Consider the following 26,652-nt stretch of genomic DNA (forward strand, 5'->3'; position numbering starts at 1 on the left):
TCCGTAGCTGTGTTGCATGGCATGCATTGAATTGTGAACGAGCTCAATAGATTCGACGAACACTGTGGACGAGGCAATTTCTCTGTCCTTTCTCGTGACTTAAGCATAGGTTTAAAATTCCCGAACATTTAATGATTACAAAGCATCCAATCTTTTAGGATGGTAGCCATGGAAATTTCTAGAGCCCCTCCATGGTTTTTCTTCTGTTCATCCCCTCGTATGAATTAATACACCAACCAAATCTTATTTTCTATTACATGTAAAACCTAGTATGTTTACTCCAATTCTTCTTTTTGCTAACATACGGAGGATTACTCATACTACTTGTGGGAGGCTAATCATTTGTATATGATTGGCGCAACAATAATTGGAACCCCTCTTCCTTTTCTTCTTAAGCTCACTTTGACAAAGACCATTCTGTTTTCTTTTGCCTCTGAACTCCAACATCTTCCATAGCTAAGGAATTAAGGCAACGACTGAGTTTGACGGGAAGGGAAATTTGCTGATTCAATTAAATCGGTTGATCGAATTTGGTTGAGCTAAATGGAAGGAGGAGAAGAGAAGGCAACCAACTTGAGAGAGGATTTTGAAATGTAAGATTCTGACGGCTGTCTGGTGCAATTGGACGTCCAAAGCCCTTTGAGCTAAAATTGAGTGTTTGGGAACAGTTTTACAAATCCCATTCAGCAAAAGTCAGCCTTGTGAAGGCTGAAAGCCTAAGGCAAGTCCTAGGCTACCTTGGGCTTTCAGGTTTCTCGGCATGTAAGACTCCCGGGTAAGTAAAAAAAATTTCTTCCAAAACTACTCTCATCTATTTTTTGATTTTGGCCTCGTTTATCATTGTTTATCATCTTCTTCGCTTAGCTCGGTCGGCATGGCTATTAGGGGACGGCAACAAGCCAGAGGGGAGCCGGCGTGGTTGCACAACCCAACGACTGTCGCCTGGGATCGCACAACCGCCGTGAGGGGCCACGTGACCCAGGCGAGGGCCATCTGAGGTCGCGCGACCTAGACTGCCCTCACCAGAAACTCACGTGACCTTGGAGAGGTACCGCGTGATTCAAGCGAGGGCCGGCTGAGGTCGTGCTACCTAGACGACCCTCGCTTGGGTTTCGCGACCCTCATCGGGGGTCGCTCAACCACATCCATCCCTCGTCGGCGGGGGCTGCTGAATGACCTCAAACAACGGCCGCCGACACCAAATCTGGGTCGCTAGTGGCCGCTTGCCCTTCGTCGGCTCTGGCATAGGATTTCAATTTTTCTTTATTAAAAAATAAAAAGGTACTTTGCAAAAATAATTTTCCCAAACACTACTTTACATAAAGTTGCTTTGCAATGATCTTTTATGTTATAACTTACCAAACATAATTTACATTTTGAAAAACTCTTTAACTTAAAGTCCTTTGCATTGTTTCAAAGGGGTTCATAATCACCTTAAAGTTCGAATAGAATACCGAGCAGGCCAGGAGGCATAGTGATTTGCTTTTCAAGATCATGATATGTGATGATTCCTGTTTTCTTCTACAAAATAAATGCGTGATTTGCTTTTCAAGATCATGATATGTGATGATTCTTGTTTTCTTCTACAAAATAAACGCACATTTCTATTGTTTCAAGTGCACAAGCGCAGGTGTGCTTCTATGTGTGAGTGTCCGCGCGTGCGAGAGAGAGGGAGAGATCTTATCTGACCACTATTAACATAGTGACAGTAAGGACTTCACCTAAAAGAGATGAACAAAAGTTCAATTTATATGAGAATCAGTAAATCCTAAGAGCAGCAAAGAAAGCAAAAGAGGACAGATATGATGCGGAGCCAAATTAAAAGCTATTGGAGGCTTTCCTCTCTCTCTCTTTTATACCAACAATCCAAGAAAAATGGAAACAAAAAACTTGGCAAGAAAACATTACAAGGAGAAACTAAAAGAAGGGGCTTCCCAGGTTACAAAAACAAAATGGATTACTTTCGTAGCAGCTTCTAGGAGGACGAGCAGCGGGTCAAAAATTGCAATTGTGAATTAGTGAACAATAATACTTCACATGAAATAACTGAGTGCCTTCTTTCTTCTTGAACCACCTTCACCGTAGAGTTCATTCCACTGCAGAAGCTCGGTCATGTTAACAGACTCGGATGATACGCTTGCACATACCTGTTTCCATGTTAACAACACAGATACGAAATCAATTGAAGCTTCACCAACAATAAGGAAAATGAACTCCTACTAAGTTGTAAAATAGCTCTAGGTTTGTGGACTATCACGCTATGGTGAGAAAAAAGTGCCACATCTCAGATATGCCATTTTCAAAAAGTTTTACCCGTTCATGTGCATATTTGAAATCTTCCATATTGAGAGACCGTATATCAGCGCTCCCTCTCAAAGCTGGAGCAGGTTTGCCTTCTGCTAGAGCTGCAGCACGTTCCTGCCATGAGTTGCAAATAGTATCAGCCATAATCAAAGTACGAGTAAAGTAGCCATATCGAATTACGGGAAGACATGGACCTTTTTCTCCTTTTCCAATATCTCTTTAATTGGCCTGTGCGCCGCAGTTACACATAAATTCTGTAATAAGACAGTAATAGGTGAGAGTGAATTCTCCACTAGCGAACAGTGTGAGTTAAGATTCTAAGGTGTCACCTTTAGGTCACTTCCTGAGTAACCATCTGTCATGCTTGCAATTCCGTCCAAGTCGACATCTGCAGATAAGTCTTCCTTTGCTAGTATAACTTTCAAAATTTTTGCTCTATTTGGAGCATCTGGAAGATTTACCATCAATCTGTAGTAAAGACGAAACTTAGCATCTGCTTTTGGGATATATGAAGGCCCACTCGGAAAGGAAAGAGGATGTGAAGGAAAGTAAGAATTGCAATATATATGTCCATGAAAAAAAGTCATGGTAACACTCACCGGCGAGGCAGCCTACGGATGACTGCCTCATCCAGGTCGAAAGGTCTGTTTGTGGCTGCAAGTACCAGTACTCGTTCTGTATCTTTAGTCCGTAAGCCATCCCAGTTGACCATAAATTCATTTTTCATCTTGCGCATGGCCTCGTGCTCTCCTGGGTTCTCCCTCCGGCCCAACATACTATCAACCTAGGTAACCACCAAAACACTATGAGAAGTACAACAACTAGGAACCTAAACTAACAAAAAGAAAGAATAGAGAAACTGACTTCGTCAACAAATACAACACTCGGGGAAATTTTACTGGCAAGTGAGAAAACAGCTTTCACATACTTCTCGCCTTCACCAAACCACTGCAAAGAAAAGAAGAATTGGAGCATACAGCAGTACGACGTTAAGTCTCCGCAAATTTCAAATGATCACAAGAGATCAGCCCCAATATTGACCTTGGATGTGATACTTGACATGGAAATGTTGATGAAATTTGCACCAGCTTCAGTAGCCACAGCCTTTGCAAGCATAGTCTTGCCTGTTCCAGGGGGACCAAACAGAAGAATGCCCTTGCAAGGCTGGACAAGAAAGGTAACAGTGAGACTAAGAGCAATCTCCACCATGAAAGCATTGCACAAATAACTTGTATTACAGAGGCACTTAAAAGACTGCTTATGACATCAGACAGAAAGGTTTTCAAGCATGAACTTGAGACAATTACTATAAAAAAAAAAATAGAGAAAAACCAGAACCACTTTTACAGGCAGCTCATTAAACCAATTTCTGCTTTTTGTTCTTTCAAGAAGCCTAAACCGTCAGAATTTTTTTACTTCAGATAATTCTTTGACACATGGCCAGTGTCGTTTCAAGTCTACTCGTATTTCCACACTGGTCTCTTTTTCATGTCTTCTCATATTTCCACACGGCCGCATTCTTAGGTGTGCCTGTGTACCTACTACTTGAAATGAGCCTCTATTAGCTCTTTTTGGAACAATGACACCAGCATTTCTTGAAGAACACTCAGCTTCTTTTGGCTGAGGAAAGCCACTTAAAGCACACTAAGTTATTTGGGGGGTTCAGCAAGGCCAGGATCACCATCAACACCCTGTCCCATCTCCACCCCATGCACCATCTCTACCATTTTGCCCTGTTTTTGCTATTCGCAAAAAGATAAATCTAACACAACGAAAGATCTTGATCAAGATTATCTCACCTCAAAATTCAGCTTAAAGGTTATCCTTCTCGAGACGGTTAACTTAGTTATAACGGTATAAATCTACAAAAAACCTGTGTTGCCAAATTTTCTAATATTGAACAAAAGTTTAAGCCGATAGGCATTCTTGAGATGAGTGATCAACTAGTAATAATAATAGGAGTACAAACAATAAGAGATAACTTAATTAGTCTAAAAGAAAAGAAAAAGAAAGCCTAAGTAATGCAGGGTGAGCTGCGGCAGGGGTGGGCCGGACTGCGGCTGCACCAGGCAGGGCAGCCAATCAGGATGGATGGTTACCACATGAATACATACTGAACGTCACGTTGCTAGCTGATTGTTTATCAGGTGCCTAGCTACCTCAACTGTCTATTATCCATGATGAATCCTGCATCAAAGAACTTCTTGCCAGCAGATCAACTTTTCTACATATTTGTACTGGCTTTATAGCCTCAGAAAATAGAAAACCAGAAAGTTTCTGCACACCGTATAGTAGCCTCAGAACAGAACACCTATAAATTTCTATAAAAAAAGACAAGATTAAACCAGGAAAGTCAGTACATATATTATGGCCAATATACGTGGACATATCATAGTCATTAACAGAACACAATTACAAATGACAAGTAATGCCGGAGCTCCAAAAAGTATGTGCAAGAATTAATTAATCCGTTATTACGACCAAACTTCAAGTGGAGCAAATTGAGTGCTCATAGAGAAAAGCAGAACCTTGGTTAATTGCCCTTTGCAGAAAAGTTCAGGCCTCTGTAGAGGAAGCATGACTAGCTCCTTCAATGTATCTTTGACATTTTCAAGAGCTCCGATGTCATCAAATGTGACTCCTATGTCACTGGGGGGAATAACATCAGCAAGAAGCCGTTTCTCAAATTCGTTTTCAGTTACAACATCCTGTACAGAAAAAAAACTGACCCACAGTTAGACAATTTGTGATTCTTAACACAGGTATTCCTGCTACACAAAATTTAGTAGCCAAATAAATATGATAACCTTGAGCGACTTTTTCAAGCTCTTAGACTCGTTCTGAATAGCCTGCAAGATCCCAATGCCATACTGGATGCTGCCAAACATTTCAAAATGGTTTTGTTAATTTAACCCAAAGATTGCAGCCGATAAAACATGCATCCTGACAGAGAAAGGAACAATTCCTTACCTCTCGCTGGACAGAACAAGCCCTGAATCAGCATTAGATTCAGGATTCTGCATTAAATGATGGCTTAGAGCCCATCCAATGACCTTTTCTGCGCCTGCCAATATAAAATTAAATTTTAACACCATGTTAAGGAAACATGGTGAGCAACCTCACTTAAATGGATCAATGGTAATGTACATACTCTCAGTGGTAAGTGTTTGGTCCTTGATGCATATCGTATCAAGTCCTTCACATTCCATTCCACACCGACCAAGAACCTGAACATAAGGATAAGAAACTATGACATTGTCTCCTCTGCTGCATAAGACTGCCAAACTTAAAAATGCCAACAAATCGAAAGATTGCCCTCATGCTTAACCTCTTCAACATTCTCGGAAACTGGTGTACTATGGGAAAAAATTGTTACAGGGCATGTATGTTGTACACATGGCCGTGATTGGAAATACTTTCAATTTATCAGAAAATGCCCATTAAAAAGAAAAGGAGCGCTCTTAGAATTTCATTTCATTAACCAACTATGATAAAACCAGGCACGAGATGCTCCATGATCTTAAAATATAGGAGTGAAAATTGCTCACAGTTCGCAAATTATTCAAATTCCCTTTGATCTTTAGGGTCTCAGAATCTCGATCCAACTGATGCTTCCAAGATGCAAGAAGCACTTCATCCTGCAATCAGTAGTTGCAGTTCCAAGACTCATGTTAACTGAAGCAATTGCACGTGAGTATCCAAGCTCCACCGGAGAGAAGTCATACCTGTGGCATGTGGATTGTAACTTTATTGGGGAAGAGCTTTGTAAGAAGTTTTGTCACCTTTGGAACTTCTTTTCCTCTGTCATGAAGCCTTCCAAAACTATCCTGAGACCATTAAATGAGGTCAGCATCATAACCACAACTTTTATTTGTGTCTTCTTTATTTGACAGAAGAGAACCAAACAAAAAAAAATACACCTTGTCCGACAAGTCATATGAAATAATGTTAGGCTGAAGGTATACAATGGAGAACAGAATTCAAGCATGGTGGAATGAACATGCAAGTCAGACGTGGAGTACAAACATCTGCCATCCACGGAAAAACATACTTCAAGTCCCCAAAACAAATGTGTCAAGCAAGAGTTGATGCAGGCCACCAGAAAAACCAAGTCCACATAATAATTATTATCCATATTTTAGAAAATATTTGATCAACTTGTCTGTTTTAATCTCTTCACCTTACATATAAAATTCAGAATGGTCATATTGTCTGTCTTCACATTTGATTATTATGTCTCTGTCCCAGCCACAGGATCAAATGATATTTAAAATCAAATGCCCGGATGTTAAAGCGTCTCCATAAACATCTTATAGCACATCAGCAAGTCATGACCCAATACACATAAGTACGAAAGTTAAAGCTGAAAGGGAAAATTCCAATTAAGGACCCCAAGTGGGGTCAAATTCTCAAAAAAGGGTCCAAAGTGAACATTGTGTCAAATAAGGGCCTGAAGTGCTCAATCAGTCTCAAATAAGGACCCGAAGTGCCCAAAAAGTCTCAAATAAGGACCTGGGTCCCCGGCCGGCCAAAATACCTGCCGGCCGGCGAGAAAGTTACTGTTCCGGCACCGGAACAGTAACTTTTTAATTTTTTTATTATTTTCTTTCTGTTTTTTTTTTTTTTCTTTTCCTTTTCCTTTTCCTTTTCTTTTTTTTTTTCTTTTCTTCCTCCGCCGGCCATAGCCGGGGCCGGCGGAGGTCGCCTGAGGCCGCCCTCGCAGGCGTCGGGCGAGGCCGCCCTCGCCGGCCTCGGGCGAGGGCCGCCCTCGCCGGCCTCGGGCGAGGGCCGCCTCGGTGCCTGGGGCTGAGGTCGAGCCTCGGCGGCCTCGGCGAGGTCGGCCGCGCCTCGCCCTCGGGGCCGGGCGAGGGCGGCCTCGCCGGTTGCCGGCGAGGTTGAGCCTCGCCAGATCTGGCGAGGGCTCGACCTCACCGGCGTCGGGCGAGACCGGGCCTCGCCAGTTGCAAGCGAGGTCGAGCCTCGCCAGATCTGGCGAGAGCTCGGCCCCGCCGGCCGCTGGCAAGGCTTGACCTCGCCGGCCTCGCCCGACGCCGAAGTTCATCTGGTCGAAGCAAAGTCGAAGATCATCCGGAATCGCTTCCTCTCGATGCTGCTCAAGGCGGCGATGCAGGCCCTGGGTCCTTGGAGGAGGCCCTGCTCCTCCTCCCACGGCTTCGACCGGACGAACTTCGAGGCTGGAGAGAGAGAGGGCTCGGCCTCGCCAAATCAGGCGAGGTCGAGCCTCGCCAGCCTCGCCCGCGGCCGGCGGGGCCGAGCCCTCACCAGATCTGGCGAGGCCGGCCTTGCCCGACGCCGGCGAGGTCGAGCCCTCGCCAAAACCGGGCGAGGGGCTGCCGACCTCGGCGGCAATCGGCGAGGCCGCGCGAGGGCCGGCCTCGCCCCTCGCGGCGGCCTCGGCGACGCGACCCGGCCCCGGCTATGGCCGGCGGAGGAAGAAAAGAAAAAAAAAAGAAAAGGAAAAGGAAAAGGAAAAGAAAAAAAACACAAGGAAAAATAGAAAGAAAATAATAATAAAATTAAAAAGTCACTGTTCCGGCCGGAACACCGGAACAGTAACTTTCTCGCCAGCCGGCAGGTATTTTGGCCGGCCGACGACCCAGGTCCTTATTTGAGACTTTTTGGGCACTTCGGGTCCTTATTTGAGACTGATTGAGCACTTCAGGCCTTTATTTGACACAATGTTCACTTTGGACCCTTTTTTGAGAATTTGACCCCACTTGGGGTTCTTAATTGGAATTTTCCCAAGCTGAAATCATAGCACGTCAGCAAGTCATGACCCAATACACATAGTACAAAAGTTAAAGCTGAAATGGTGTATCTTCATATGAATACATTATGGCTCAAAAAACAGTAACTTAGCAACTGCTCATCATTTAGAGGAAGACCAAGCTCAGATTGACAGTCTAGCCAATCTACAAGCATATTATGCGAACCTATAGATGCCAACATCCCCAGGTAAGACAATGAATAAGTGCCCTAAATCCCACAGAATTAAAACAGGTACGACAGTACAACAAGGTGAAGAACGAAAATCATTACCGGAAAAGCCAAATCAAGAAGAGCAGTCTGATTGCTCCCAAACTTTGTGAAAAGAAGACCACCAGGATGTGACTGCCACCAGAAAACACGTCAAACACTACCAGAAGATGGTACATACTTCTGTGCAAATTCCAGGCCAGCTTAAAAAAAAGAATTATCCTCCAGCAAAGGGCTGAGGGAATAAAGCGCAACAAACTGAACAAACTATATCATCTTCTGTTCCAGATATTAAATCAACGAGGAGGAGGAGGAGACAAAACCGATGATCCTCTACGCGACTACAACTTGAACAAGAATTTAAACATATATCTCATCTAATGACTAAACTGTCAGATAGAGAGATTGCAAAAATGACAACCAAAGCCAATTATTATAGAGCCATGGGAAGCATCAGATCCAACTAAGCACGCTCAAATTTAACAAGCGACACTGACGAATCACCTAATAAACAACAGCAAGAATTATTTCTCAAAACCAGATAAAAGTTACCTTCTCCTTGCGGTTGTCAGTATGGGTATGTGAACCGATGACAACAACATTATTGGGAAGCTTTTCAATTCTGCTTTTAAATGTAGGGAATGCTTCTGAGTTCCCAGCAATAGACTTCTCAGCATCTTTCACAAACAAAATGAAAGGAGAATTTCTGCTCTCACTGGAGACAGCCTGACACCAGAAAGGACACACAAATAAAAAACTAAAGAGATACTAGTTATCAACTATTAACAATTTCAAAAATGGGAAAAGGAGAAACCACCTCGAACAATGTGTCAATTAGTAGCTTGTCCAAATCTTCACTACAGGAGTTTTCCAACCGAAGATCAGCAGCTGGACCAAACAAACGATGAAAGGAAGAGGGTTAGAGAAGATAAAATAGCCTGATGATTTTGAGCGGAAGAAAAACTTAAGAGAGAAACTATACCATTACAGAAGAACCCATGACCTTCCTCACAAGAATTCCCAAGGTCAACTCCTTCAGGGACAGATTTATCAAACCTCACACCAATTTTGGACAGAGGATTATCCTCGAAAAGTAACACTACCTTTCCACATTTCCCAGAAGCCGGGCCCCTGTCAAAGTTATACAAGAAAAACAACACAAAAGAACATAATCAAATAAACGATCCATGGCACACATCCATAGGAAAACTAGAAAGACGAAATGCATATCAGAAACATAGAAAAGTCAATGCTGATAAGAACTGAACCTTATGCACAGAGATTTCAGTAATATTGCTGGTATTGTGAAAATACAAAAACAGAAATGAGCTATTCAGAACAAGCAGACCAAGAAAAAAAAGTCATTATACACATGGAAGGAGCGCAAGATGTTACTCAACCAATATAAAGCAGTGGTAACAACTTCTGCAGTATCTCCATGCACATTTCCAGAACCTAAACAAGCTACACACCCACCCACACTAAACTACCTGACAAGCTAGAGATAAGCAGCATCACATTACTTCCCCACTTAAAAATATACTTCTATAGAAAACACAAGGATGACCATCAATACACTATATAATATCCGCCCTTTGGTATTAGCCTAACAGCAAGCAATTCTTTGTCCTAAAGAAACAATTCATTTGCTATAATAAGAGATGCACTCAGGACTCTACCGGCCAGACTATTGCTTCTCATTTCAGATTTAGCATCTCAGCCCTTCTCATTGGTGTTTACAGATAGCAACATGAAAGTCAATACATGACACAAGTTCTACAAAGTTTTCCTATTTCTGACATATTTCACATTCCAATCTAGAAAGGCTTTTAAATAATCCTTAACCAAGAGGGGGCAAAAACAGACAGTAGAGAGAGTTGACAAAACAGACATGTTGATAAAGGTATCTTCATGAAATTAAGAAACAAAAACACAGGTAGCCAATAATAGAAGTACCTTGATGGCGAGGAGGATGGGTACAAGGAACCAGAAGCTGACCCAACAAACCTTACCCTGTCGCCTATATGTTTTAAATCATTGTGTTAAGTATAATGCATTAATACGAACTACATATTAAGGAAAATTAAAATGAATGACAAAAGATATCTGTCAATAATCAATTCAAGTAGCATACCTAATTTAAACGAATTACTCTTGGATGCACCAGAGGATGAAGCTACATTATCATTCTCGCCCTTCTGCTGTGAATCTGGGACAAAAGGCGAGGGAGCATTTGAAGAGCTAGGTGCATTGCCATCACCAATTGGCAAAGTAATCGCCTTGACCAAGTCAGCTGGAAGAGGGTTTTGTTTTGTGCAGTTGCAGGATTTGTCAACATTAAGTCCTTCCTTTAATAGCTCTGCCTCCTTGGAAGATAAACCCTACAACAAATTCATAATCATCCAGTGACATAATTTTTATTTTTTTTTGGTCGAACATCCAGTGACATAATTGACCTCAACCTATGTAGCCAAGATTGGAGATTGTTTAAATAATATCTCTCTCCCTCCCTCCCTCTCTCTCACGTACACAGAAGAGGGCAGTGTTCACGAAAACTAATAGGGGATAAAGTTAAAACATTGAAATAAAGCACAAGCAAAACACTTACACCCAAAAACGAATGGCAGTCAAATATCAGCAATTTGGCACCAAAGTGATTTGCAAGTGCCTTTGCCAACATCTCCTGATAAATCTCAGACCCTACAATTAAAATATTGACAATTTAGAAATTCAAATTAGCTCAAAAGGAGAAGATTGCTCAAATAAGAAAATATTCGTGTTCACACTAGAGGAAGAAAAGAAACTAACACACCAGCAGGGCCTGAAAGCAAAATCCTTGGGTTCACCGTTGGAAGTTCCGAGGCATATTTAGCGTGTTCTCTGTGCTTCAAATGTATAAATGAAGCGGCAATTAACACATTCTTGGTGTTCTCACTGCAAAAAAAGGCGCCTCAAAGTTTTTAATTCATGATCAACCATATCAGGACAAAGCAAACTGACCATGACTCTCTAACTGTTGACAGGTCAGCATAGCAAGCAGATCAAATGCAAATCAACCACAAGGGCAAATTAGGTCTCTACCATTCATGAGATGCTATTGTTAGATCTATTTATAGCAAAATAAGATGCCATCAGACAACATCACGTCGCAAGTGGAGGCATTATCTTCCTCCTTGTGCTTTAAAACAAGAAGCAGGTCTAGTGGCAAAGATTAATAAAAAAACAAGAGGCAAATTAATTTGCAAAGATAATCCCAAGAGCACTATCAATAGGCCAATAGCATCAAGAGCACAAGCTCCTCTTAATCAGAGTTGCACCTAAAAAAAATGAGCAACAACACTTAAACTAAGCCTTTTCCCACTAAGAAACACTTTACAATCAAATTATTTTCTCCCAGGTGACCCGACTAAAGTACTCTCTCTCTCTCTCTCTCTCTCTCTCTATCTCGATCTCTCAACCCGTAAATGACACATTCATAACATTGTTTTGGGCATACATTGGAAACTGAAATTGTCAAACGAACAACTTGTAATCATTCAAGTTCAAACTCAGGATGCAGACTAATGTTGATCACCAAAAATTATCACTGCAACCAACAATTCCATCCAGTAACAGCCAGACAAGTTCCAAAGATATCGCCATTCCCAAAATCACATAGACATGCTCATGTCTCTTACCATCAAGAACTAGTAGTAAAAGAACCCACCTTAAGTAGTATGGAAAGTTATCGAATGAAACTTCTATCTCTCTGCCATCAAGGATTCCTGCATGAACCTCTTGCTTGAATACTGCACAACGTAAAGACATGCCTGATGTCGATGCTGGTTGTGAATCCCTTGTCCTCTCGCTCGATTCTTCCAATACCTGTTAACACATACTTTGCTCAATTTCAGTTTACAACTAGTTGATAGAGCAAACATCCTCAAGGAAGGCCTTAGCAAATGATTCACCCCAGAGATTTTTACATTGCCTGCCTCTATGCCAGCGTCCTGGCTGCTGTCGACAGGAAGACTCTTGTCCGTTGCTCCATCTTCTGCTGCTTTCTCACTTGCAACATCTGGCGCCGAATTGCCTTCCAGGCCATCATCAATGTCCATCCCATCATTAATTGCAGAATGAGCAGGGACTTCAGGTCCTTGATAGATTTTAACGGAAGCCGAGCCAGGCGTCTTCCATCGTGATAAATCTGGCTTCAGGTTTGAAATGGATGCCAATATGCTAGCCCCAGTCATAGCCGAAGGATCCCCTGATCTCCGCTCAAGTTGAAAGAATTTTCCCATGCTTTTCATCTCTGCGCCCTTAACCGTGAGATCAGATACCATTAGCTGGAATATCTGGATAGAGAGAGATTAAGGAAATCCCATGCATAAAAAATGCATGACAAATACTTATAAAAAGAGTGTGGACAGTAACACATAACATGCAATATACCACCAGAAGTTACTTTCCAAGAAATCCTCCAATTCCACGATAAGGTGATGATTTAATGTCCAATAGAAATTCCCCAAGAGAATGTCGAGGGACGATTCTTTTCCCCACATTTAGAAGTCCTCGAAGTCAATGGCAAGGGATGATTTTAGGTCCGAAATCAAGTCAAAGGGAAGTCCATGTGTCCAAAATGAGAAGGCTTATGTCATGAAAAGTGTTGATCGTGTACTTTAATTACATTATCTCTTGTCTTTGTTGGCACTATTCTGGATGTCTACTGAAAGCTTGAACTTTTTATTCACTTCATACTTCAAGTAGATTGCAATAACCTCAACCTCATTGATAAACACAACACTTCAATAGACTCCATTTACCCAACTTCACTCTGATCTTGCCCTCATTCTCTCCCTTTTTTCCTCAAGTTCGCGCTCACCTCTCCCTCCCTCTCCATTTCTTTCTCCTACCTCACAGCTATTTTACTTTTTACTTTTCTTTAACCCCTCTCTCTCTCTCTCTCTCTCTCTCTCTCTCTCTCTCTCTCTCTCTCTGTATACACACTTCCTCTTCTCTTGATTTCCATCCTTCCTCCTCATTTTTTCTGCTTCCACCTTTCGGCTATTTATTGATACTTTTACTTCCAAAGTTGCTGAGTTCCTCTCGTTCTTCAGAGTCATATTTTACTTTCTCCTTCAAAAGACCACGAGACTTCTTCACAACTTCTAGGAACTCATGATGCAGTAACCATGGAGATGACAGAGTTTCGGAACCAGAACACCAGAACCAAAAGATTTAGACAAGCATGAGATGAAAGATAAGGATACATAAGCATGGTTCCCCAGCATGCCAAACACGATCTCATCCCCCGAGCTAAGCGTGCAACTGGAGTTCTTCTTGACAGCATTTCCATTTACTTGAACCAATCCCTTGCTACCCGTGCTCTCTAGTATGGCCACAGCAGCGCCTTCTCGCTGGTCAAGTCCACAGATAGTGAGTAATGATACTGCATGTGCATTTTACAGGCTTCATCTCCACATAGAACTAAGTTAACCCAATAGAGCGAATTAACTGAAATTTGGCCCGCTATTTAAACGAGAGACCCTCCTGTACTATTCAAGGAACCGGCACTTCCCTAAACATAAAAGAGAACTGTAGTTCCTCACGACTCAAGACCGGCAAGCGAATGATACCTGAGTGTGCTTTATCTTGCAAAGAACACCACTTATTGTCTGGTCCTTCAATGGGAAGTTACAGTGTCTGCTAGAACCAATTGTGAAAGTAGGGGAGCTAATAGGAACCTTTGAATTCTGCAGTCCATGAAAACACACATTAAACCACAAGAAATATATAAAAATCCCAATTACAAGAAACCAAACTAGTCAAGACTGCATTCAATCTCGAGCTCCAATTACCTGACCCGATTGGGGCAAAAGCCGACACCACGGCGCAGAAGACTCAAAGCTCGGACTCTGTTTTTGGTATAAATTCCAAGAAGTGAAAGAACTCCGATGCTTATCCACCCCAAGTGGCGAAGTACCTGCCAGTAAAAACCCACAAGAACCCATACGTGAAGCATAAAAAGACGAGCTTTATGACCCAATCAGATGCATAGAGCCGATCAAGAACGCAAAACGGCTTACCCTCAGGGATCGGCGCCGCCACGGCGTCGGCCGGCGCCGCCTCTCCCTTGGCGGCGCTGACGCAATCGTCCCCGGCGACCGCCGCATCCCCATCCGCACATTCCGCCGGATCAGTCGCCGCCGCCGGCGAGCACAGCTCCTTCGAATTATCCGCCGCCGGCATCGGTCTGTCCGACGCACCGCTGCTGTCCTCCTGAAACCACAAACAAGGCGAGGAAAAACGAATCAGATGGGTGGTGGGGGGGCCTCGAAACCCACCCAAAAAATCCCACACTCCGCGACGCGAAAAAAGACAATCTTGGTGAAGAAGAAGAAGAAAAGAAGAGAAGGAAAAGAACAACATCCACGCAAAAGTAGGAAAAACGGCGAGAAGAAGAGATTAGGGACGAAATCGCCAATCGATGGCTGGTTCGTTCTTTCGGGTCACCTTCTGGCGCTTCGGCGACGGCGACTTGTCTTCCGACGAAGAAGATCGCTTCCCATTATTGCCCGAGAGAGATCCACTGCGCCTCGTTGACACCATGGCTCTCCGTCTCTCCTCCTCCTCCTCCTCCTTCCTTGTTGTTTTTTTTTATATTATCTTCCGGCGGCCTCTTCCTTGCTCTGGTTTCTTCTCCCCCTGCCTGCCTTCCTGGTCTGTGCAAGTGTGGTGTTTCTGGTCTCGCGCACTGCGAGACCGAGAGCGAGAGCGAGAAGAGAGAGAGAGAGAGAGAGAGATGGGTTTGAGCGAAATGCAATGAAATTGTAATGCAAATGTCGAGGGGTTGGGGGGGTTAGAGAGAGAGAGAGGTTGTATTATTCTCGTCTCGTGGAAAAGGGCGAAAGCCAGGGGATTAAAAATATCGAAGAATGGTGTCTGGTTGGTTTGGTACACGGGGGGGCGGTGGGGAGGATCGAAATTTTTATAGAGAACTGCGAGACCCGGCGCAGGTTAGACTCGTTGGCTTGGTTGGTCCGAGGTCGCGTGCGCACGTTAGCGCTCTTTTGTTCGATTCCACACAAACCCCCTTCCCCGGGTATGCGCCCCCCCGAGATTGTTGTGTGCATGGGGTGGGGGGGGAGAGGGCCGTTTTTACGGGCCTCTTCTCGGCTCTTCCCGTTGTTGCGCGTTTTATATATCTCCTTTTCCTAATTTCCCTTCTCTCTCTTTTTTCTAATAATTCATTATTACTGTGCACGGAGAGGGGGAAATTCCAAAAACGGTGGATCTTGTTTTTGAAAAGGGGGGGCTTTTAAATAAGGGCCCGATATGGCAATAAGCATGCAACCTTGTTGATAAAGAGATTGAGGGGGTGGGAATATTTGGGGCTGTGGAGCTCATTCGAGAAGCCGATATGTACGTATTATTGAGTTCTGGTACATGGCTAAGGGGGAAAGTAGGATGGCAAGTTGATGATTAATGTCGAAGCAGTGAGTGAACCGTGATAATTTGATAGTGGAAGCACACTGCTGTTTACAATTTGAAAGTATCACAAGAGAGAGAGAGAGAGAGAGTTAAGAATAGGACATACCAAAGAAAACAATCAGGGCTGACATCGCCGGCTGGCTAAATATTCCTATTGGTAAAGGGCATTTTTGTCCGAAGGCAATCTTAACCTAAAGTTAAATTAGATTAAATATTAAGAAAGTTCAAAGTTCTTTTTGAAAGAAGAATGAAAAAAAAAAATACAGGGGGAGGGCTGGGGCCGCCCGTGGTTGCCGCCCCATCGCCAGTGGGGCAGCGACCATGGCCGGTGCCTCGGCAAGGGTTGCCAGCCCTCGACATAATTGAGAGAGGGCCACGACCCTCTCTCGATTCTGGTGAGGGTCGCCGGCCATGGCCATCGCCCCACCGGCAATAGGGTAATTCAGGCCATTATTTGAAATAACGTTCACTTCCTTATTTAAGAAAATGATGATCTTATTTGGAATAAAGTCAATTTCATGCCCTTATTTGGAATTTTATAAGGATCTAAGTATGTCCTTAAAAAGTTTCGTCTCGATCCTCATTTAGATATTGAGATTATCAAGATGTAAAACTTTCAGAGGTCATTTTCTCTTCCTAGAGAAGATAAAGATACAGAGGGGAATTGATGGCACGAGGCATGCAGGCATGAGATAAGGACAGGCCGCAGAGGCCTTTCGTAATAGCGAAAGCTCCTATTTCCTCTGGTGAGGTTAACTCTTAACTAAACATCAAGTATCCAAGGAAAGCCCCTGATTATTTCCTGACCAATAAGTAATTGCAAGATTTAAGAATTTATAAGGGACGTCTCCATTTATGCAACAAATATATGACGTGACACTAATTATACGGACGGTATAATCGCTATACAAAATGGTTTGGGAAAATTTCATTTTGGTACCCCAAGTGGAAGCGTTTTCTCAATTTGGTACCCAAAGTGGACACGGTATCAAATAAGGACCTGAAGTGCTCAAATAAGGACCCGAAGTGCTCAAAAAGTCTCCCTTTTCTTTCGGCGTCGGGCGAGGGCCGCCCTCGCCTGGGCTGGGCGAGGTCAGCCTCACCAGTTGCCGGCGAGGTCGAGCCTCGCCAGATCTGGCGAGGGCTCGGCCTCGCCGTTGTAGGCGAGACCGACCTCGCCAGATCTGGTGAGGCTGACCTTGCCCAGCCCAGGCGAGGGCGGCCCTCGGCCGACGCCGGCGAGGGTTGCCTCCGCCTGAGGCGGGCGACCTCCGCCGGCCCCGGCTATGGCCGGCGGAGGAAGAGAAAAAAAGAAAAGGAAAAGGAAAAGGAAAAAAAAAAATAGAAAGGAAAAAATAATATGGCGCGGCACTAATTATACGGACGGTATAATCGCTATACAAAATGGTTTTGCTACGCGGTCGCTATATCAGGGGATGCGAGATGTTTCCCGCATACATCGACCTAAACAAATAATTCAGCGGGCAGCAGGATTTTGTATTTGAAAAAAAAAAAAGAAGACAAAAAGCTTTCGCTTGTTTGACATGTCGCCTGTGCCTTTATGGTTTGTCTACGTGGATGGGGCGCGAGCGTTTGGTGTTGGGTCCCTGGCACGACAATGCGTTCACACGCGCGATTAGAAACGACGTCGATCGATTCACGGCTTCCCGGGGAAAATTGATTAAACGACAAGAAACGGGGGTGGGTGACTAAAAACGACGAGTCGTCGGGACGGGAATTCGAAGAACGAGAAAGCGATTTGGTGGCTTTGAACCGACGACGTACCAAAAGACGAAGGAGATATATCGTGCGTCGGATGCGGTAATAAGGCTTTTGAACATCGGTCGGTAAATCCCAAAGTTCGAAAGCGATTCCCTTCCCAAAAGTGGAACGTGAATTGGAATATTCAAGGGTGGGGGGTTTGAACGTGCGAACGTAGTGGAATATTCAACGGAACTCGATTCCTCTCGTGCCTTCCCTTCCTTGCCCGAAGTGGGGATCGTAAGAGAAGGAGATGCAAGTTGCGTGGGGCTCGGAAGGATGGACCAACCTTTTGCATTAGACAAAAAAAAAAAAAAATGGGTATCTCTTGCGCTATGTCCGGAGATAATATCGACGGGAAAATTGGTCAGATGAATCCCGAATCTATTGTACGGATGCCGATTCAGTCTTGAACTTTTCGAATTATGCCGATTTGGTCGTGTAAAACTTTGCAATGGATTCCAGTGTAGTCATTCCGGTCAGTTTTCGTTGAAAATCTTCGACGTGACGGTGTGTCATATAAGTTGGCCAGGCGATGACTAGACCGCCAAGTTGGAGATTTCCGGCGAAAACTGACCGGAAAGATTGCCTTGGAATTTAGCGTAAAGTTTTACGATTAAATTGGTAAAATTCGAAAAAAAAACCAAGACTGAATTGGCATTGGTACAATAGGTTCAGGACCGATCGGACAGTTTCCTCATCAATATTATCCCACAAATATAGCGCAAGATATCCCCGTTTTTTTTTCTTATGCCAAAGGTTGATCCATTGGGACAATCGACGATGACTGGACAGCCACGTCAGTTATTCCCGACGAAAATTAACCAGAATGACTATATTGGAATTTCACGTAAAGGTTTAAGATTAAACTGACAAAATTGAAAAGTTTAGGACTGAATTAGTATCCGTATAATAGATTTAGGACCGATCAGGTAATTTTCCCCGATATTGACATTGAACGAAAAATGAAGGTGCCCGATTTAAAAGAGTACGAAGGAATCGAGTTCAAAGGCTTGAACTTTTCTTTTTTGTCATCCAAAGGCTTGAACTCAAAAGTTGCTCTTTCGAAGGTGGAAATGGTGTGCCTCGTAGCGCAAGCAATTCTCACCTCAAGTTCACGAGCCAATGTCACATAAATCAGTGTCCCGCATACGTACACCTATAGTCATTCGCACCATACCTCACCACTAGTACTTACTAAATAGGCACAGATCTATTCCTGCTCGAGCCGTCCTTTGGCCGGTGGCATAACCTAACAAGTTGGACCAATAATCATCAACTTGTCCAATCCAAATTGATGATTTCATCCCGGGTTCGTCATTTTTTCTTTTTTGTAATCTACGTTAATATTCGCGTGCAAATGCCAGGCAAGGCAAAACTGCTCCTTCCTCCGCAAGTAGTAACTTACTGCCAGTAAATACTTGCTAAAGCTTTCGTTCGTACGGTAAAATAACCTAGCAAGTTGGACCAATAACCTCAACTTGTCGAATCCAAATTGATAAGATCGCCCTGGGTTTGCCGTGGTTTTGTAATCAATGTTAATATTAGCGTGCAAAAGCTGGTCGAGGCAAAAAAGCTCCTTCCTCCGCAAGTAGTAATTACTCGGGAAAAAGTGTCAAACAAGTCTTGAACCTTTTGTATTTGTGCCAATTTAGTCATAAATCTTTTTTTATGCCAATTCAGTCCTAAACCTTTTGTATTTATATCAATTGAGTCCTAAACCTTTTTTTGGTGCCAATTCAATCCTAAACCTTTTGCATTGGTGCCAATTTAGGATTGAATTGGCACCAAAAAAAGGTTTATGACTAAATTGGCACAAATGCAAAAGGTTTAGGACTGAATTGGCATAAAAAAAAGGTTTATGACTAAATTAGTATCAATGCCAAAGGTTTATGATTTCTTTTTGACACTTTTCCCTAACTACTTGCTACGGAAGTATGCGTCAAATTTGAATGCCATCTCGGTGTGCTTGTTCCAAAGGGGGAAAAAGAGGCGATTTCACCGGCTTTGTACTTTGGACTTTTTAGTCAATAAGTGAGCCACGAAAATAGCTCAAAAGGTCTTACCCAAAAACAAAAATGGCTCAAAAGTGGGGTGATCCTGAAGCGCGACATTACGAGCGCTTTTCGGTCGCGGTTCAAAGGTGTCAAAGCATGCACGAACGTTGAATAACACGTCTCCGGTGACCTGCCTGATGATGGCTAAACAACCAGTCTTCGACTAATCATGCTGGGCAAACAACCATTTTGGCCTTTCTCGATTTATGCAAGGACTGTCGTGGGGCGACGTAAAAGGGGGCCTCTAGTGACTTTCCCTGATACTTGAGATGAAGGCAGAGTTTCCCTTTCCTTTAGCCAGAAAAAGGCAGAGCACTCGGGGTTCAATTACAAATTTGTCTTCTTTGGAAAGAATTCAGGGTCCAACCATCGAATGATAGACATTAGACACGATCACGGCTCTGGTTACAGATCTCGATTCCTAATCGGAACAGTTCAGACTGGTATCGTTTTCTAACTCTAGTAGTCTGTACAATACCTTTACGCATCGCATTACAACCCACACGAGTAAGGCATGAAATACAGATCTTCGATGATTAATTTGATTGCAAAGGCTTCGCTCGAAGAGATGGGGATTTTGACAAGACTCTAAATTTTTTTTTCCTGGATAGATATTCCGACGAGATCCTACAAACGAACCACCTTCGAGAGATGATCAAATTCTGACGAACTGACTGCTCTCACTAACAAAAAGTAGAGGTTTGGTTGTCCAGAAACACTTGGATTGACTCGCACTTGCGTCCACAGAATAACATCCAGCCATCTGAATTTTGTCAAATCTACAGCTGAACTACCAGCACCGATCCTTATGCATGCAGCGTCTAAGATGCACGCATCTCTTCTAAAGCAGATAGCAAGGGGGCTTAAGAGTGAAAACCCCCAATTACAAGGAGCAGTTTGCAAAAATAACAACTGACGCATGAACTTTGAATGCTTTTGCATAAGAGCACCCATATAAATGCAACTGAAAATCAAGTTTCCACTGACAAAATAAAAACCAAAAACTTTCTGAGTTGATCATGACCTGAGTTCCCTGAAAGATACCGGCAAGAATGCCATGAAATCAATCTAAATACTCCAAATCGCACATTCTCACTTAACAAAGAGAGAGCAAAACTGTTCCCTACATCCCGAGGATGGAATTTAGCTAAAGAACACTGAAGTGAAATCTGAACCACCCTGACGCACCAACTTTCAAGAGGAAGCCGCACTACGCAGAGCGCTCTTTGATTTCCTAGGAGCAAGCTGGGTCTCAGGCTACAAAATCAACAAAGATTAGATCAGTTGATGGATTGCTTTTAGAGACAAACAACTCAACCAATCTCGACAGGCTGTCATCTGAAGTAAATTCAGCCAAAAAGCAAGATAATCCCATAATACTACATGGAAAGGCATCAAAATATCTTCAACTTCTAGCTTACATTAACACATGAAGGAAATTACCTCTTTCATGACAGGTTCTTCCTTTTCAGACAAAATCAGCTCAATGTGGCATGGAGATGACATATAAGCTGCCAAGAACAGTATACGCATGAATCTAGAGAAATTTTACCGAAGGTAAAACATAACTCAACCAGGTGATGACTTACGATTAATTCTCCCATGAGCTCGGTATGTCCGGCGCCTTTGCTTTTGAGCTTGATTAACCTGTATGTGAGATACGTATAGCGTATCCACATCCAAACCTTTCACCTGGAAACTCACAACATAACAGCCTGTCATCAGTGACAAGTACAAAAGTTCAACCTCTTACGCGTCCTAGTAAGATAATGCATACTTCTGCGTTACTCTCAGCGTTCTTGAGCAAATCCAAAATGAACTTTGCAGATTTGACAGGCCAGCGCCCCTGGCCATTAGAATGACGGTTTTTAGCCTGTGCAGTCCGTCCAACACCCCTACAGAAGCGCCGGAACGGAATGGCTTGCTTGTGAGCCAAAACATCCTCCAAATATCTTTTAGCCTTCATCAAGGGCAATTTCCTAATAGCATGGGCAGTCTCCCGAGTATTCTAACAGAAAGCAATAGAAGTCAAGCAACTGTCAGATAGAAGATACAATAAAAAACACTGAGATAGAGAGAAATTAACAAGACAGCAATGAAGAGCAATTGAGCACTCAAAAATGACAACAGGGCATTTGCTCCAAATAAGCGAAAAAGAAAATAAAATTTCCGTTTGAACTAAGAGGAATCTGCCACTATTTATTTTCACCGAAGATTTCCTGAAAACAAAAGTTGTTTTTAAGTTTTCCAACTTCCCTGGAATGTTTATCTTTCTTATCTCCAGCTTTCACGTCATACATCTATGTACTTCTATTACTTGATGTTACCTGGAATTATCCAAAACAAGATACTCTCCACAAGGTTTCGCCTTCATTTCATTTCAATTGAAAAAGGAAATGGAAAATGCATTCTCTTGCCGTACTGCTTTTGTATCTAGAAACTACAAAACAAGGGGGTCTATCTCTAACCTAATAAATTTTATAACCTCTTTTCTTGCTTTTACCAAAAAAAAAAAAAAAAAACCTAAAAACAAAGAAGTGACAGCTTCTCTAACCAAGTAGACTGACATTAGGTATTCTTCGCATCATGGTTGAGAATTTCGCGAAACAAAACCATGGGATAGAGTGGGATGCAGAAGTCAATCAAAGACGACTAATAAGTCAACAGGAAAATCTTGCAATTCTAGCAAAGTTTTCATGGTTTAGAAAGTGTCTACAAATGTTCAATGCGTCCAGATAATTGTTCTCTAAGAATGAACACGGACAGCAGATAAATTAGCTTTCCTCTAAACTGATTCAACGGGCTCCGGCAGTGCAGTCAACATCACGCATCTCATTCATCAAGACAATGATAGAAGCAAGACATCACTGTTGCCTAACCATCACATGCTGAAATTTCACAGTACCTAACCGTACCTTGAAATGAACCCGGAGATCAGAGCCCCTTGCCTTGCAAGCTGCAGATGACCACACATACAATATCAAGAGAAAGTTCGACTCTACAATAGCTTTAACCTGAATTGCGCGACCACGTCTACTCAAGTACCAATTCAACCTGAATCTAGTCACTATCCACATAATTATCCGCGATAGCCCGTCATACACTAAAGCCATCCCCGCCACAAATCGAAGAGGAGGCACAAACCCTGATTCGATACCGACTGATTTTGATTGACTAAACAGCCCTTGCAGGGTCATTCCACAATACGAGGAAAGATGGGATTTTTGCCTGATGTCGACTAACGCAGCAAGCGAATCACGAAACACAACACGGAAGCCATGTACTTACACTTGGTGGAATTGTCCGGCTCTCTCGAGTACTTCACCTGAAAAAGAGAATCGTCACAGCACCGACCGTGAGATTTCGTGGCATCCGGAGAGACGTACAGAAACAAAGATCAACAGAAACCTCATTCGATCACACATGCGGAAGCGTCGGAAGCTGAATTCGTCGGATTTCGACGCGTACTCACCATTGTTGTTCGATGCTCTGTCCTCGATGCTCCGCTCCTCCGCCTGCTGAGAGATAGTCGGAGCTAGGGTTTGGCGATTATAAGCGATCCGGGTGCTGCTGAAAATTGAAATTCGGGCCATCACGGGTCGGGTCTCCGATTCGGGCCTGCACGTGTTGGCTTTTGTGTGGGCTCCTGGGTCGGACCAGGCTTTAAAATAGAACAAAATTCTCTATCCTAAATAAAAATCAAAATAAATCCATATTTTATAGTTGGCCGTATTTTCTCGGGAAAATGACACGAATGGTGTCTAACCTTTGATAATCCACTCATGGATCATTTTTCATTTGAGCAAAATGAAAGACTATATTAAACATTCACTAATAGTTCGGAAATCACATTTAACAAATTAAAAGTCCTTGATGACGGCACATTAAAGCAAAGTTCATAGATCATTTTTTTATGTCGTTTTTCGTAGGAAAAATTCCAAATAAAAACATGAAATGCCTCATTTTATCAATAAGGGCATGAAGTGACCGTGGCAATCTTAAAGAAGGGCTTGTGCTAATCTTAAAGAAGGGCTTGACTTCACCGATTGATCAATGGCATTTTTGCCATTTACCCTTTTTTTCTTTTTTTTTCTTTTTTTCTTTTTTCTATTTTTTTCTTTCCTTTTCGCCGGCAGTCGGCTATCGCCTAAGACTAGCCACTGGCGATGCCCAGAGAGGGCTAAGCGAGGCAACAGGGCCTATGCGAGGGCCGCAACCCTCGCTAATGGAGAATGCCGACGAAAAATGTTGACACGATTTTTATTTTAAAATTATCTCTCATAAGTAGCGTTAAGGTTAACAAAGCACTAAAACGATATCATTTTGATTCAAATCCTAATTTTTACACAAAATCTTAATAAAATTAGGTTAAAAAAATCTATAAAAAATTCCATAAAAAGACAAATTAAAATAAGAAAAAAAGGCTAAATCTTAAAAAAGAAAAAACCTAGACCCTCTATGACATGCGAAATTTTCTTCGTAGTTTATGATATTTAAGATATTGAGTAGTGAGAGTCATTAAGGTAATAAAATTAGTTTAGTAATTGTCAATGAGGACCGATACGCTCCAAAATACGTATCGAATGATTTTCAAACATTAAAAATTTTATTAAGTTAATGTGTCACTTTTGTTCTATACTTTTATTAATAATTTTAGCGATTTCAAAATAATTTTCTGATTTACCGGCATTCCAAACGAATACCGATTTCTCTATTTATTTACCGCAATGTATACCCAAAATAACCTAATATCTCCCTCTTTTCAATTAAACTATACCATTTGTCACTATATCATCATGGACAAATGTCTTAATTCTCACCCTATTTTTTTTGCCACACGCCTAATTGAAATGCATTGAACCTAAGCTTATCACCTCATGCATGACATATTACATTTTTAACTCTAGTAAGTTATTATCTAATTGTAACTCTAGTTATTGGTTATTATTGTTTTTAATCCAAGCCATTTAATATGACCCCAAAATACTCTTCATTGTGGCAAAATTTTGGAAGACAAGAGGCGAAAAAGCACCTCTTCTTCATCTTGGCGTGGACATCACTCCCTTCTTCTTCTTCAAGTTGCAAATCTTTCTTTTTTCCACTCTCTTTCAAAAAAAAAAAAAAAAATCAAAGTTCAAGCTCACCTTCAATCTAGTTTCTTGACAAAGTATATTGTTAAACTTCCCTTTCCTTTTTCTTTATCAAATAAGCTTTGTTGTTTTCTAAAGAATAAGGCTTGTTAATTTATTTTAGTATCTATTTTGATTTCAAGGTGGTTAGAGGCTTGCTTTGTTCAAGATTTCACTTTGGGTAAGTGAAAATAGACTAAGCTAGAATGATTATTTAGTACTCTTGAGCTTGGTTGGTTGATTGATTGTTTGTTTATTTAGTTTGGATCTTTTTCTATGTATGAGCAAGTTTCAATAGTTGTATGTTAAGCTATGGTGATTGTTGAGCTTGAAGTAAAAAGCTTTTCACATGTTTATGTGGTCCTTGAGAGATTACTAAAAGGTTTTGTTCCATTTTGAGTAGGAAAAGTGTGAAAATGGTAAAACTAGGCATAAAAGGGTATTTTGGTAATTTTCTTGTCAAGGTAAGGGAGAATTTCGAATTTACAGAATTTAATAGGGGCTGTGAACAGTGTTATTTTGTGATTGTTAGTGTTTATTACAGGGTTATTAAGTAATATTAATTAAAGGAAATCAAGCCGGTTGGAAAAAATTGAGTTTGTAAGATTTAGGGGCAAATTGGTAATTTCACCAAGTTGAGGGGGCGAATCTGTAAAAACTGAAAGTTCTGGGGACTGTTCACAGCATGTCGAACCTCATTTTGATAAGTGGTTAAGTTATTTTTAGAAATAATTGCTTAATTATGACATATGTCTAACAATGCATATTGGAGCAATTTGTAATAATTAATTAAAAGTGGGCAGTTTTGAAAATTTTGAAATTTTTTTTGTCTATAATATAAATAAAATGCTTGTGTGTTTTAAATAGCATATTAATAGCATTTAGTTTTTAATTTAATTATTATGGCTTGGCGGAATAAAAATCGAAAATTAGGGGTAAAATTATAAAGTGAGAAATTTACTAGGAAAATATTCTAATTCTAAGAATTAGGAATTATAGAAATAATCTCTATTATATGTGGTAAAAGTGAGCTTAATAGAGGAGGTTTATAATAAATAAATGAAAATTAGATGAGATACTAAATTGTGGAGTAGTAATGTTTAATTTTATAGAACTTGTAAAAGTTCTCTTCTAAATGATATTGGCTTGGTGAAAAGAAAAGGAAATGTTTTATGTTGAAAGGTGCATAATTAATTGATTGTCTTGTACATTATGTGAAATGTCAATAGATTGACATGTCGTTGTTTGCGATTGTAATTATGAAAATGCATGACATGTTTTGTGTTGTAATTAATTATGTATGTCTTTGATGTTAAGTGATTAAGACATTTGCTACGGCCTATTCGCCACCGAGCGAATTCCCTTGTATGAGTATGTATATAAGACTTTGGAGTCAGCCAAATATTTTACTATATGAGACGGTCCTCTGCAAGGTTGAGATGACATGAAATTTTATGATGACATGACTCGTGTAGTCATGGTATGACATGGCTTGTGTAGCCATGGTATGATGCTAAGAAATGGCTAACATCATGCGGATATACGGTGGTGTATTTATCCTCGTTAATGTAGAGGATACCCGTGATAAATAGGCTAAGTGGCTATGCCTCATTAGTCGAAATGCCTCGTAAATCGAGATGGTTCTGGCCAGTGACGAATATGAATTCATTTGCGTGAATCGATGAGATGTTATGTGATATTTATGATATATAATTTGCCATCCGCTTATACATGAGTGATTGATTTTATGCAATGTTATTGTTGTTTCATTAACGTGTCATGATTGGAAGGGTAGTACATTATTCATGTATTTTTGCACTGCTTTGAACTCACAATTATTGTTGATACCGGGTTGAGTGGTGAGCGAATCTTCTACCTTAGATTTAGATATTTCAATTACCGGGTCTCGACTCACTCCTTATTTTTCAGATATG

The 26,652-nt window shown here is 41.7% G+C and overlaps 2 protein-coding genes across 4 annotated transcripts; both read right to left on the reverse strand.

The window, feature by feature from the left end:
• Positions 1-1,680: 1,680 nt before the first annotated feature.
• Positions 1,681-14,955, reverse strand: LOC115692922 (uncharacterized). 3 transcript variants are annotated; one of them, XM_056314570.1, is made up of 28 exons: positions 14,794-14,955; positions 14,367-14,559; positions 14,139-14,263; positions 13,917-14,033; positions 13,551-13,697; positions 12,267-12,635; positions 12,008-12,165; positions 11,114-11,235; positions 10,910-11,001; positions 10,436-10,682; positions 10,258-10,321; positions 9,284-9,432; positions 9,119-9,189; positions 8,854-9,027; positions 8,365-8,436; positions 6,030-6,131; positions 5,853-5,942; positions 5,456-5,531; positions 5,275-5,368; positions 5,112-5,181; positions 4,833-5,012; positions 3,346-3,468; positions 3,169-3,252; positions 2,904-3,088; positions 2,634-2,772; positions 2,499-2,558; positions 2,314-2,418; positions 1,681-2,147 (listed from the first exon to the last, which is right to left on the reverse strand). In XM_056314570.1, exons 1-28 carry the CDS (start codon positions 14,887-14,889, stop codon positions 2,034-2,036), a joined length of 3,618 nt encoding a protein of 1,205 aa, XP_056170545.1. In that variant the 5' UTR covers positions 14,890-14,955; the 3' UTR covers positions 1,681-2,033. The 3 variants fall into 3 exon arrangements, 2 of the variants coding, with proteins under 2 accessions (XP_056170545.1, XP_056170544.1); XM_056314569.1 differs by having other exon boundaries at positions 12,252-12,635; XR_008817198.1 differs by lacking the exons at positions 1,681-2,147; positions 2,314-2,418 and having other exon boundaries at positions 2,509-2,558; positions 2,634-2,752; positions 12,252-12,635.
• Positions 14,956-20,514: 5,559 nt separating this feature from the next.
• Positions 20,515-23,145, reverse strand: LOC115662520 (60S ribosomal protein L17-2). The gene is made up of 7 exons (XM_030584656.2): positions 23,062-23,145; positions 22,878-22,914; positions 22,505-22,545; positions 21,367-21,597; positions 21,179-21,281; positions 21,033-21,100; positions 20,515-20,846 (listed from the first exon to the last, which is right to left on the reverse strand). Exons 1-7 carry the CDS (start codon positions 23,062-23,064, stop codon positions 20,784-20,786), a joined length of 546 nt encoding a protein of 181 aa, XP_030440516.1. The 5' UTR covers positions 23,065-23,145; the 3' UTR covers positions 20,515-20,783.
• Positions 23,146-26,652: the final 3,507 nt, after the last annotated feature.

The sequence above is a fragment of the Syzygium oleosum genome, unplaced genomic scaffold (genome assembly GCF_021117445.2).
Source record: "Syzygium oleosum isolate NSW1041296 unplaced genomic scaffold, Sole_v2.1 Sole_v2.09, whole genome shotgun sequence".
Classification (NCBI taxonomy): Eukaryota; Viridiplantae; Streptophyta; class Magnoliopsida; order Myrtales; family Myrtaceae; genus Syzygium; species Syzygium oleosum.